This window comes from Cyrtonyx montezumae, unplaced genomic scaffold, assembly GCF_038088225.1.
Source record: "Cyrtonyx montezumae isolate F1298 unplaced genomic scaffold, pur_monq_1.0 scaffold_14, whole genome shotgun sequence".
In the NCBI taxonomy this organism is placed as follows: domain Eukaryota; kingdom Metazoa; phylum Chordata; class Aves; order Galliformes; family Odontophoridae; genus Cyrtonyx; species Cyrtonyx montezumae.
Genome location: NW_027071870.1, coordinates 5,343,530 through 5,356,885, shown reverse-complemented (window position 1 = coordinate 5,356,885; position 13,356 = coordinate 5,343,530). Strand labels below are relative to the sequence as shown.

The 13,356-nt window shown below is 40.2% G+C and overlaps 2 protein-coding genes across 3 annotated transcripts in view; both read left to right on the top strand.

The window, feature by feature from the left end:
- CUBN (cubilin) overlaps positions 1-6,586 on the top strand; it is a 136,173-nt gene extending 129,587 nt beyond the window's left edge. For both annotated transcript variants that reach the window (XM_065731319.1, XM_065731320.1), the window contains 7 exons: positions 641-803; positions 1,184-1,392; positions 2,049-2,196; positions 2,313-2,494; positions 3,515-3,680; positions 5,416-5,651; positions 6,056-6,586. In XM_065731319.1, the coding sequence (XP_065587391.1) occupies positions 641-803; positions 1,184-1,392; positions 2,049-2,196; positions 2,313-2,494; positions 3,515-3,680; positions 5,416-5,651; positions 6,056-6,163 (1,212 nt within the window). In that variant the 3' untranslated portion in view covers positions 6,164-6,586. The remainder of the gene's footprint in view (positions 1-640; positions 804-1,183; positions 1,393-2,048; positions 2,197-2,312; positions 2,495-3,514; positions 3,681-5,415; positions 5,652-6,055) is intronic.
- Positions 6,587-8,757: 2,171 nt separating this feature from the next.
- Positions 8,758-13,356, top strand: part of RSU1 (Ras suppressor protein 1) — a 94,286-nt gene continuing 89,687 nt past the window's right edge. Inside the window, exons 1-2 of the mRNA XM_065731318.1 lie at positions 8,758-8,861; positions 10,606-10,717. Of these exons, the coding sequence (XP_065587390.1) occupies positions 8,844-8,861; positions 10,606-10,717 (130 nt within the window). The 5' untranslated portion in view covers positions 8,758-8,843. The remainder of the gene's footprint in view (positions 8,862-10,605; positions 10,718-13,356) is intronic.

Here is a 13,356-nt window from a genome sequence, read left to right as displayed (position 1 = left end):
TTACTGTTTTAATGATGTTATGTGTGCAAGCTTCTGTTCTTAGACTACCTGTATAAATGAGTATTTAATTCGCAGAATAGAAACAGAACAAAACTCAATCACTTTGAAAGTAACAATGACCACTTGTTAAATTAGTGTCATATTGCTTGAAAAGACTTTAGTTTATAAAATATTGAAGCTAATTTCCTGTAAATTAGTGTATAAATCATCAGATAGATGGTAAAATGCTGCAAAACAAGATGCACCAAGGGGTGTTGAGTGTTGAGCAATAGGAATTTTCAGTAACGTGAGGAATAAATTCTGCATTTTGATGAATAAAATCAACCTTTCACATAGAAAAGTGCTTAGAGATTACATCTAAAAAAGAACACAGAACTCCAGATTAAAATAGAATACATTTTTGATGGATTTGCTAAGACAGGACTAGAATGTTCCATAATGAGATTTTCACTATCTTACAGAATGAGTTAATATGGCAGTGAATAATTGTAGTCATCAAGAACATCATGTTAAAGCACAAGATTGCCTAATGTGCTTTCAAGTAAGAGAAATTACAATGTCAGGAGAGGTCAGAAAACTTTATTTCTATTTCTTTGTTTTTCCTAAACTATTAGTGAGTTGTATACTTTTCTTATTTCAGCTTTACGATGGAGACAATGAAAATGCCGGTTTAGCTGGCACATTCTGCGGATCTACAGTGCCAGCTCCTTTTCTTTCTACTAGTAATTCATTGACTGTGAAATTTATCTCAGACAATTCTGTGCAAAGAGAAGGCTTCAATGTTACCTACACCACAGTGGATCGTAAGTATACTCGTGGACCTATATACTGTTGTGAAAGTATGCATCTAAATAATAAGTCACTAAAATTTGTTCCAGGCACATGGCCCAGGCAATGGCAAAGATACTCATTGGTTTAACAATGTAGAGCACCTGATAAGCAAGCTCACAGCAGCACTGCTGGTTCCCCTCTGCAACTCTCTTTGATGTTGGCTGGTTGCAGCGTGGATGTCAGTCTGGAGTGCAAAACAGGAACACCCTATCTTGAGCTGTTAACACATACACTGATACTATATGAAACAAACAAACATTTATCTGACTTTTATAATGTACTGACACAGCATTAGAATGTGTTCTACTACATTTTCAGTCTGTGATGCATTTATTATTAATATTTTAAACAGGATTGTGTGGAGGAACGTATAATGCGACTTCTACCTCCCTAACTGCAGTGTCTCCTAACTTCCCCAATGAATATCCACCATTTACTCTGTGTACTTGGGTCATCGATGCCCCTCCACAGCAGCAGGTCAAGGTGGTGGTAGAGACGTTCCACCTCCACTCCAGCCAGGACTGTTCTCAGAACTATCTGCAGCTCCAGGACTTACCAATGGTAAGAAATTTATAGTCCTTCCATGCCCCATTTGCGTTCAGCTCTCCTCACTCTTTGCAAAGAGGAGAAGAACTCATGGTTTGGTGACAGATTAGTTGATGATTCATGCCAAGGATACATGCACAGCATTAAGCATTATGCCCCACTTATGTTGATTTCATGGAAGCACACTTATGCATTGAATTTAACCTGGTATGTATTACATACTCGTTCACAGTTGCACCAACTAGCAGTGCATGCACACCCAGAATTAAACACCCAGAAACTACAGACGAACAACAATCTTTTACAGATAAAATATACTTCCTTCCATCCAAGAACCATAATAAAATCACTGTTTGTGCCAGGAAAAAATAGAGAAAAAAGAATAAAAACACATGTAGAACACAACTGTTTATGTCCACTGTATTCCATTATTCCAAACCTTCCTTCCCTGTTCTTCACTTTGTTGTGAAAATATTTGTTACACTGGATTTGCTTCACATCATAATTGAACATACAATATTGAGATATTAATAAGTGATTTCCTTAAGAGCTCTGAAGTGTGACTGCCTAACTGATCTACAAAGTGCTGAAAGAATTGTTTACCTAGAGTTTGATAAGTAGAAAGCTGAGTTGTGTCATTACTTAGAGGTTTGTGATGTGTTGAATTCTAGCACAGCCAAGGATCAGTCCATAGATTCTGCGGCACCGAAACTTTTCCAGTCCCTGAATTTTATTCTTATGATCGCACTGCCATCGTGACTTTCAGATCAGATGAATACAGGATTAATAATGGAGTCAGATTTACCTATCAAGCTACAGGTAGGCTCGAAGAGATGTCAAGAAAATCTACTATTACAAAAGAATCTTTTTGTTGATTCCATGCAGTGAAAAGCAATACCTTCAAGGCTTACGTTATTTTAATTTTCCTTCTCTAGGTTGCAGCAGAGAGTATAACCAGCAGTTCGGTTCTCTGAAGAGCCCTGGCTGGCCAGGTCATTACCCCAATAATATGGACTGTTCTATCATTCTGCAAGCTCCCGTGAATCACACGATTTCTCTCTTTTTCCATTCTTTCAATTTGGAGGACAGCATTCAGTGTTCCCATGACTTCCTAGAGGTACTAAGGCAGTATATATGTGTTTTTATTATTATTATTTTTTTATGGGCCTGAGTCAAAATCTAATGAAGTTAAAGGACATTAACAAGGTTGGATGAATTATGATCTGAATTGACATTATTGCTATAGTTTTGTCATGAAAGATACTCATGGACTGTAGTAAAAGATTAAACATACACTATACGAGGTCTAAGACCAATGAATAAATAGTTTTATTATAAGATATTTATCTTTAATTAACTGTGATTATGTTACCAATGTTACCGATTATGATTATGAATTGGGATAGTTTTCACTTGATATTAACATCTGTACACAAACAGGAAGTAATAAATCTGAGACCTAGTAACAAGTGCAGGATACTTGCAAAGGTCCTATCCTGTCCATATCCTCCTGCACAATCCTTGCTCTGTCCTTTCACATTTGTTCAAGTCTTCCCTACATTTTGCAAAATGACAAAAATCCAGTGTCTGTAGCAGTATCATTATTTTGTTCTCCTTTAATATCCTCTTTACTGTCTCAAGAAATGGATCTCAACTCCACTATTATCGGAGCTAAAAAAAGCATCACATTGAATCTGAGGTAGCTAATATGAGCTGTGTCTTAATGTGACCAGTGAAAATAGTGGTCTTCAGGATAAGTAATTTGTCTTTTCATCTGGAATATTAGCTTTTCTTATGAAAAGTAAAACATGGATTTGAATTTCAAGAGCACATCTTAGCTACTAGCCAAATAATTTTTATTAGTCAGGCAGGGGATACACCGCACCATAAAATTTAGCTACCAGTTGCTGATGATACTTGTTCTGTGCAATTACTCACAAAGCTCAGGCAGACTGATTAATACTTTTTGCTTCTCAGCAAGAATATAGTAGGAAAAATAAAAGTATTAAATGACAATTATGCTATGCAAGCAGGTCTGTACATAATTTGCACTGTGCTTACATCCCTGCATAATTGTAGTTGTGTGTAATTGGCATGGGGATTTAATGTTGACAGCATTTTTTTGCGTCCCTCACAGGTCAGAAATGGGAGTAATATGCAATCACCACTGCTCGGCAGGTTCTGTGGAAACACTGTGCCCAGTCCAATCTTCCCCCAAAATCATGTTGTTTTCCTTCGTTTCATGAGTGATGTTTCAGGGACTCATAATGGCTATGAAATTACTTGGACTTCATCATCAAAGGGTAAGAAATATAATAACAAAGTAATTTCATTGAGCAATACTTTACAGAAGAAAACCACAGACAGGTGGGATCCAGCCTGCTCAGCTGGGGCCCTGTCCCATTCAAACCTAAAGTCTTCCCAAGTACAAAGCTGACCCTATTCTCTAATGTTGACTTTAGCAACCTCAGAGGATGCAGTCCACTTAAACTGGTGATCTACATCTTTCACTGAGAGGTCAGAAAACATCATGAATCTCTACCTTGGCTTGACAGAGTGGTGATGATGGTAACGGTGGTGGTGGTGACTCAGTCTCGTTGCTCAGTTGTGATAGGCTCTAAGATCTAGATGCTGCTAAGCCTGAAGAGGACTAACATTTTCTCAAAGAAAATAACATAGCTATAATGCTGTGTAGTGACTGTGTAATAGACCTATTCATAAACAGTGTATGAAATGGGAGTGAATAGTTGGATAACAATTTCCTCCTGACACTAAGTTGCTGAAGAGAGCTTATGGTCTACAGAAAAGCACTGCAGAATAACCTCACAATATTGAGTGGTCTGGTAAGGAAAGAGCAAATGAAGTTCAGCATAGGAAAGTATTGATTAAACAGATAAGGGTGAAAAAGACAATTCTGACTTGATTTGCAAAAATATGATTTCTGAGTTGATTTTTAGCATTCAGCAACAAGATCTTTAGTGTAAAACAGTTCTATGGCAAAAAAGAGCTCACTGCTTAGAAATGATTTTTTAAAAAGTGTAAATATGGCTACAGGAATTCTTGGTAAAGGAAAAGTGAAAAAAAATAAACAGTTGTTCAAATTCGTAGTTCACCCACAAACTGAGAGATATGCAGAGTTCTGGTATCCTCCTCTTAATGACAATCCAACATAGCTGAAAATCTTTCAGGCAGAAAGGTTAACAGCATCTCAGCATAAGGACTGGCTTCTGTTTGAAGTACGCTAGACTTTTAAATATGGACAAGAAACTACTGAGGTCTAAAAAATTACAAAATTTGGATGGTGACTAATGATCAGTTGCTCAGCTAGAGGTCTTCAGATAAAGCCAGGAGGTGGTAGGTTTGAACCAAACCAAACAGTTCTTCATACAATATATGCTTAAGCTGCGGAGCTCCTTTCCATGGGATTCTACAAATGTATATGGACTCAAGGACTATCTGAACAAGCCTGCAAAAGACATCTGATTGATAAAGACCATTAAATACAAAGAAATGAAAGCCATGGGCTGTAAATCTTTGGAGACTTTGAAAGTAACCTGGGGTATTAGTTACATGTGTTCCTCCCAGGGCATATGTTTCTGGCCACTGTTAGAGATGGAATTTTGTTACAAATGGCCTTTGGTTCATGTCAGTGAAAATATTTTCTCTGAGTTGTTACGTGTGTTCTTGTGTTAGGTGAGGATTCTTCACTACTTTTCATTACAAAGAGAATTTGTCTCTAGTTAAGTGGATGGGCAGTCAGCCATGAATATCAGAATTAAAATTTTAGTAAGAGTTCTGTGGCTTTTGATTTTTAATATCTTATCAATGTTCTGATGATCATTCCATAATGTCAGGCTGCTGAAGCTACAGCCTTAGTTTTGTCTCATTGCAAAAGTGCTCTTACCTACGTTCACTGTTCCACCTCACAGTGTCTCTCAGTTTTTTCAGTGCTACTACAATTACTGTACTCACGTACTACACTGTTCAGGAACTTTTGAAAGTAAGTCTACTAAGCTCATTAACCGTATCTATTTCCAGGATGTGGAGGATCATTGTATGGCAGCACTGGCACATTTGCTAGTCCCAGATACCCTGCAACTTATCAGAACAACACTGACTGTGAGTGGGCCATTACTGTGCCCACGGGACGAATTGTCACAGTGAACTTTGATTTCATCAGCATTGATGACCCAGGGGATTGCAGTAGCAACTACCTGATCCTTTACAATGGGCCAGATTCCAGCTATCCCCAGGCTGGGCCATACTGTGGGATGGTACGTATTCCTTAATGCCCTGTAATTGGCTAAAATTAATTTTATTGCATCGTATTTAAGATTATTTCTATAATTTTGGCGTGAATTATGTACAAACGAGTGGAGGTGAAAGAGTAAAGTTTCTGAGGAATCTTAGAAGCCTTTCAACACAGACCTTACAGCGACATCTAGCGGGTGGCATCGTCAAACCCTTTTTTTTTCCCTCAGAATTCAGTGAGTGTATCCGTGATTAAAATACTTTCAGCACCTAATGGGAGAAATACGACAGCAGTACCATGCACAGACATGAGGTCCCTTCCCATCTATGACTGCATTTTCACCTCATCGGTAGCACTGTGATTGGCTTTTTCACAGGATTCTGGTGCTATGTAAAACTTCTAAATTCTTTTTGTCTTTAACTTTAGGATACAAACATTGCTCCATTCACTGCTACATCGCATCAAGTCTATATAAAATTTCATGCTGAATATGTGACTTTACCATCAGGATTCCGATTGAGCTGGACGAGCTAGAATATCCCTTCAGAGAAATATTTTCTGTTCCTTGCTATACTGAAGAGACTTTAGATCATAAAATACATTTGAAACCTCGTTATGATAGTTGTGACTGAAGTAAGGCCTTTTAAAAATCACTGTAAGTACAGCTGCTATGAATTTCAAGATGCTGTCAGAAACACATGATCTCTCGTACTGAAAATAAAGTAGCTTTGAAACATATTTTATATCTTCTATATCATTTCAAATGCTTTTGTAAATGTGCAAAAAGAGTTTTACTATTAATGCCAAGAAAAGTTGATTAGCCAGGATAAAGCTTAAAATATTCAACATGGACTTGTTAAGTTAAGCTAAGACACAAAGTTATCTTCAATTTGCTTTGTCGTTGGTGTCTTTGTTCCAACTATTTGTGAAAATCGCAGAATTGTGGAAATCGTTGACATTGGGAAAGACCTTTAGGACCACCAAATCCAACTATGTTAACTGATAGCTAATATTATTGAAACAAGAATAAAATCAGCCTTTGCTAAAAATGGTCTTGTCCTTTTGACTAATGCTGGTTTGCTTCCTCCCTAGGCTGAAAAACTTCGTAGGTCACAAATGTTGCGGGATATACAGAGGACACAGGTTCACTCATGGAAATTCACTTCTTACAGTGATCGTTGCAATAACTGATTATAAGTGACACTATAATCGTTAATAGGAGTTCTAACAAAATCTGGGAATTCTTTAGAGATTTCCCAATGAACGTCAAAAAAGACATAACACCACAAAAATAAAAAATTTGGTAATAGCCGAGGAGCCATCCTAGTTAAAAGGCAATGCAGAAAAAGAAACAAAAAAAGGGCAAAAAGGTAGACCATGTGATATAAAACTCAAGATTCTCAAAATTCCAAAATGACCTGGTAATGTACAAAAGAGAGATATCTGCAAACTCCCACTGGCCAAGTAAATGAGATGTAAGGCATGGGTTTAGAACTTTCTAATCACGAAGCAAAATCAAGCTTAGGTACAGGTGATACGTGTGCTAACATGCTGAAATATAACATGGAAACAGGAGAAATATCTTCATTTGGACCAAGCCAGGAAACTGCTACATCCTCCTGAGCTGCAGGCAGACCAGAAATTCCTCTAATATGGGAAGACACAAAAGAGCAAAATTAAGTGTCCCAGATCTTTTTCAGTACTCCAAGCCAAGCTGATTTCATATTATAAATCAAGAAATAATACAATCTTTGTCCATAAAGTTTATTAAAAAGCCTATAAATGGGCAGCAAAGAAAAAAAAAATCATCCAAACTGCCTGGAGATAAGAGCTACAAAACAAGCTCTAAATATAACAAGTCATAGGGCAGTGTAAGTACAGTTAAGCACGACTTCAGCTGGTTGCCTGTGGAGATCAGGAAGGAGTTCATTTGTTCTAGAGAGTGGCTGTATCATGGGACTTCATGTGCATGCATCATGATTTTGACCTTCCGATGAATCATTGTGGATCTGGTGCAGTTGGGATGGGGCAGATGTGGTCACTGGCTCTTGTTGCTAGGTGGATGGCCACATCAGCGTCAGATTTCAGGCAAGAACACTGTTTTTGCACTTCATCAGCCTGCAGCTCTGCTCATCTGGAAGCTGTAGGTGGAGCAGAAGGGCAGATCTCACCCAGGCAGCTCTCTGCTGCTGCAAAGCTGGCCAAGTTTTGCAGTACATTCCTTTCCTATGTGGACAACGAGCTCTCTGACAGACTGAACCTTGGTCTTGCCAAGTGTACAACAGACCAACCCACTCAACAGAAATCCGTACCTAGTTTTAATTAATTAAGTTCGTTAATGGCTTTTTACAACTGATCTTGGTCACTTGTCATACAGTTTATTGACACAAAGTTAGTTCCCCTGAGAAGACCCCTGACCCCATGTTGACCTGCCAAGGCCGTTGCTTGTTGGCACAGTGGCTATGATTGGTGGGAGGCCAGTTTTGGCAATGCAGCCTTTGGCCCTAGGCTCCATAGGGAGGGCTGCAGTTAAACTGAGCAGTGTGTTGAAATCTGTGCTTCATAAAGACGATTTCACTGAGAGAAAAATCATATTTCACTTTCAAGCAGCTGAAATGCTTTCAGATTGTTTTTGTTATTGTTGTTGTTTTGGGTTTTTTTGTTTTGTTTTGTTTTTTTTTTTTTTTTTTTGGTACAGATAAATATTGATCTTGGTACGAATTTTGGTGATAATGCCAAACAAAATTTATGGAGTCACTGAATTTCTGCAGAAAGTGTGAAGAACACTACGAACGAGAGGAAGAGAAATCCGTAAGATTAATATATTTTAACAATCTAACAATAACTAATGCTTGGTACATCTGTAAACATTATGGCTATACTTGTGCATAATTGTATTCACATGTGAATAATATGCATGAGCTTCTGTACAGAAAATAAAAGACCGGCAGAGAATTAATGCCCGTGAAGGCTGCTGAATGAAGCTGCTGGTACAAGGTTCAATTGATCTGGCCCAACTGACTCTTGCCAAAAATAGTCAAAGTCTAAAATTAGAGTAAATTATCAAACCCATTCTTTAAAAAAAACGAAAAAAAAACAGGAACAAAGTAACTCACTGTTGTTCTCTAACTTCTTATGCGAGCAACCACAAGAAAAATACCACTGCAGAGCTATTGAAGTGAAGGTCTTTAAAGGAGAGAGCTGTTGTCGAGCCATGTTTCTGTCTTGGAAGGTAAGGAGTAATTTAAAACACTTTAAAATGAACGCATGGCAAAAGCAAACAGGAACAACTAAACATATTATAAAATACCTTCTAAAAAAGTTTTTGATTTGCAGTGCACAGTTGAAAAGACAAAATCTTTGCTTAATATGATTTATGGCTTTGTTTCATATCTTTGCTTTTATGCCTTTGCATGTTGCTGACTTCTTTATAGATCATGCTGTAGTTGTGAATACTGCATGTCTGCCTTGCAATGCCTGCACGGCTACGAGCCTCTCCACTATAAATGACACAGTACAGATAATCAGTGTCCATGCTATCACTTTCTGGAATATTTTTTTACTTATGTGTAGATTTTCTAGATGTTATTGTATATACTTACTCTTATGTAAAAAGTATATTTTAGGAGACAGTTATATATGAATGGTAAGCACTTCAAAGACTAAGGTTTGAAAAATAAGCACTAAAACGTCCATAACAGCATTTCTGAATTGCCCTTCCCATGTGGTGGGGGTATTCTTTATAAAAAAATGAGAAGCAATGACAGAATTGTGAGACCATTTGGGCTCTAGTTACTTGAACTAAGAGAGAATATATACAACTGCAATGCTTTAAAGAAATAAATAAATAAATAAATAAAACCCCACAGTGCTAGTCAATTTAAAACATTCACCAATTTTAGTTAAGTATTCAAAGCATTTTGCCTGCAAAACAGCTTTCAGCTGGCTCATAAAGCAAAGGAAATGTCTCCGTTTCCCACAGTAACTTGAGACAAGTGTCCCAGGTACCAGAATTAAGATGTTTAGTGTAATTATTTTTGTCAGCTGCCAAACGAAAACCACGGAATTATTTGTCAATCCCGATTAAAAGGAAATGTGATAAAAATTAGTAGCACTGAATGCCATTCATAATAAGAACAATAGCAACAACACAGGGTTGCTAATAAATAAATGCTTAAAGTGATGAGAGCTCATAACAAAAATAGAGGCCAAAGTCTGGTAGTTTGCTTTAATAAGGCAAAGATCAGCAAATAAACATTTTGTGTCACATGATTAGCTTAATTTTGGGCGATACATTTTTAGCAGCAGTGCCTAGCAGCGTACAACTGTTTTTGCAGGTGCATGTTGCTATTATAATATAGTAACCCCAAAAATGGAAATGCGGAACTCAAGGCTATGGTTTTCAGCGTGCGTCCAGGCTTCGGGTGGTTTTATAGATGGAGCAGTTAATTGCCTTCAACTTCTCTACGTGCGCAATGACAGCAAACAGGAGACCCGCGGGTGTCGCGGCCGCACAGCTGCGCATGCGCCACAGCTCCAGCAGCGCTACCGGGATTCCGGCTGCCGGAGCACGAAGTGCCCGCTTTCAGATATGATTCGCGCTTATTGGCCAGCTAACCACATCCTCCAACTCTTTCAGCCAATGGTCAGCGAGCCTGCACTGAGATAGCGCACCGATTGGCTCGGCAACGCGATTGGAACCGCCCCCAGCGCGGGGCGGTCTGCTTTTCCCGAGCAGGGCGGCAGCGCGCCTGCGCGTGGGGCTCGGTTCAGGGGAGGGCCGGGGCGTGCGCGTGGAATAGCAGCTGTGGGGTTCCGCCCATCCGCCAGCGCCTCAGCGTAGCGCCGTGAGTCGGGGTGGGGTCCTGCAGGTGGTGGGTCGGGGCAGATGTTTGCGGGGAGACGGGACGGGTGGGAGTGTGCCGCTGTGCCGAGCGGGGGCAGCCCTTCTGACGGTGTGTACGTGTCCCGCCCAGGCCATGTCCAAGTCGCTGAAGAAGATCGTGGAGGAGAGCCGGGAGAAGAACCAGCCCGAGGTGGACATGTGCGACCGCGGCATCTCCAACATGCTGGACGTGCCCGGCCTGTGTGCGTAGCGGGGCAACGAGGGCGGCAGCGCCGCCGCCGCTGCCTTATTTGGGCCGGGGCTGCGGGCGGAGGGAGCGGGCGCGGTGCGGGGAAAGCGGCGCCCCGTGCGGTGCTGCTCCGCCTGGTGCTGCGGGGCGGGGCGCGGCCGTGCGCCGGGCTTGTGGTGCCACACAGGCGCACAGACCTCTGCACGCTGCATCACGGTCAGGGCTGGATGTGCTCTGGGCAGCCTGGGCTAGTGGTTGGCGACCCTGCTCGTGGCAGGGGGGTTGAAACTAGGTGATCTTTGAGGTCCTTTTTCAGCCTTTTCAACCCATTCTGTGATCGTGTGCTTTAGCGTGGTGATTCGGGGCCTTCTCCAAATTGAGATCATCCTTGTGATCTCCAAGCCACGCTGGCTTGGAGAATATTCTGAAGTTGTTTAATAGCTGCTGGTAAGCATTTTGTGTCCTGAAATATAACAGTTGCTCCTTCCTCAGGGTGTCCAGTAACTTTCACAGCAATCTGCAGTTTTGGTTGTTTTTCAGGAAACATGCCAAGCTTTGTCTAACCACTTGCCTGAGTACTCACTTCAGGTGACTGATGAGCTCACAGTTAAACTTTCATAATTTAGTTTACATGAAGTAGATGCACTGTCTTGAAAGCAGTGCACCGTGTAACTTTGCTTTGTGTGTGAATCCTGTTCCTTCAAGTACAGCTCTATTCTTGTTGTGTGTATAAAAACAAAAGTGCTTTAAAATGGATTCTAAAAAAAGACTCATACCTTCTCGAGGAAGGAAAAGAAGAATTTTGCTTTGCTTGGACTCTCTTCTGTCCTCTTTTGCTGCCACACAGGACAGACACTTTTTTATTTTGCCTTGACTTCTGCCCTCCCAAAGAAGTCTGTAGGACAGGTTGAACAAACCAAACATTTTCCAATGTCAAATTTTGATGTTTTATCAGGATGGAGCACAAAAACTTTTTGTGTCTGAATGGAGGTTAACACTCAGTGTCTAAAATTGTCCTAAAGTAGCCTAAACCTAGAAACTTGGTGACTTCATCTCTTCCTGCTTTCACCTTCAGGAGTGTACTGATAGGTCAAAGAGTGATGGCTTTAAACAGAAGTAGAAGAGATGTAAGAAAGATGTTAGGAGGTAGTCTTTACTCAAAGAGCAGTGAGGCACTGCTGTACTGAGCTGTGGGTGCCCTATCCCTGGAGTGCTCAAGGCCGGGTTGGATGGGGCCTGGGCAGCTCTGCCCTGAAGGTTGAAAATTTGGGGGTCTTTAAGGTCCCTTCTAATGCAAACCGTTTCATTTGAGTTTTGAAATGTTCCTTGGTCTCAGTGTTCTGTACTTCAGTGCATCACAGTAACATAAAAATTGGGTGAAACAATTTAAAACTTAAAGTATTTTCTCATTATTCTGATACGCAAAAGAAATGTTGGACCTGTAGTTAAAATGTTTGTATGCTATCTGTGCTCCCGTATATGAATAGTTTTAACGAGTGTCTTCTCTTGTGGAGATGTTTGAGTTCTACTTGTTTGGTTTTGGCTTGTTGTTTGTTTTTAATTCAGTATTCTGGAATAAATAGATTACATTTGTTTACAAAACACCTCGATGTTGACAGGTGGAGGTAAAGAGAATCAGATGATGTCCTGTAAAGTGAATTGTCTCGTTAAGCAAGCAGGGTGTGATGTCTTTTGCCTGGCTCAGGCATTTTTTTTTTTTTGAGGGAATCTAAGCAGACATCTTGAATTAGGGAGTTGTTCTTGGAGCCAGGAGCAGTCCTTAATTTCTGATTTACTCAACTTTAAGTGATAGGTATGGGGAAGCTCTGAATTATTTTGCCCAAATAACTGAGGACATCTGCTGCTCTGTAATCTCATTGTTGGGGAAAGGAGTATTGGATGAAATGCTATTTACTTACTATTTATTTAAGTGTTAATTTGTTCTTGTTAACGTTCCATCTGTGGGCTATTCATATTTTATACAAAGCACATGCTTATGTGATAGGAATTAATATGCCTAGAGTTTTTGTTATCAGTTAGCACCGACCTAATAGTACGCTTCTGAAATAACTGCAGCACAGAAATGGGAGTGGCAGACTGCTTGTGGGTTGTGCTGTGTGCTGCTGTAGGGTGCCTCCTATGGGAACTTCCTCCAGTGGGAAAGGCAGTGTTCTATCTTGGTCCAGCAAGAACTCTTTAGTCTTCCTGTTATGGTAGTTTTCTTTTTTTTCCTCCTCTGTTTTAGAGAGAAGTAAACCAAGACTTGCCATCTAGATATACTGTGTAGAGCTAACTGGCAGTGCTTGATACTAGCATGAAAAGAGAAGAGCTTAAATTCTCTTTCCCTACCCACTCCATTTTGAGGCCACAGAGGGGTTGGGACCATAATAAGAATTTGTAGGTACCATGTCAGTAAATTGCTCAGGCAGCCATTGGTATCCTGACCCTCTAACTTCTGTGTACACATATATACATTGTTGAAATCCAGGCAGCTTATCTCCTGTGTGTGAATCACTGTCTTGCCAGCAGGGGCTCTGAGGTCTGCAGTCCTTACAGCCTCCTTTCTTTGTGTCTCCAGTGCTGTTTTACACAGGTTTACACAGGTTACAGTGATTGCACTGCAGACTCTCTGTGCTCTTTGTATCTCAGAGG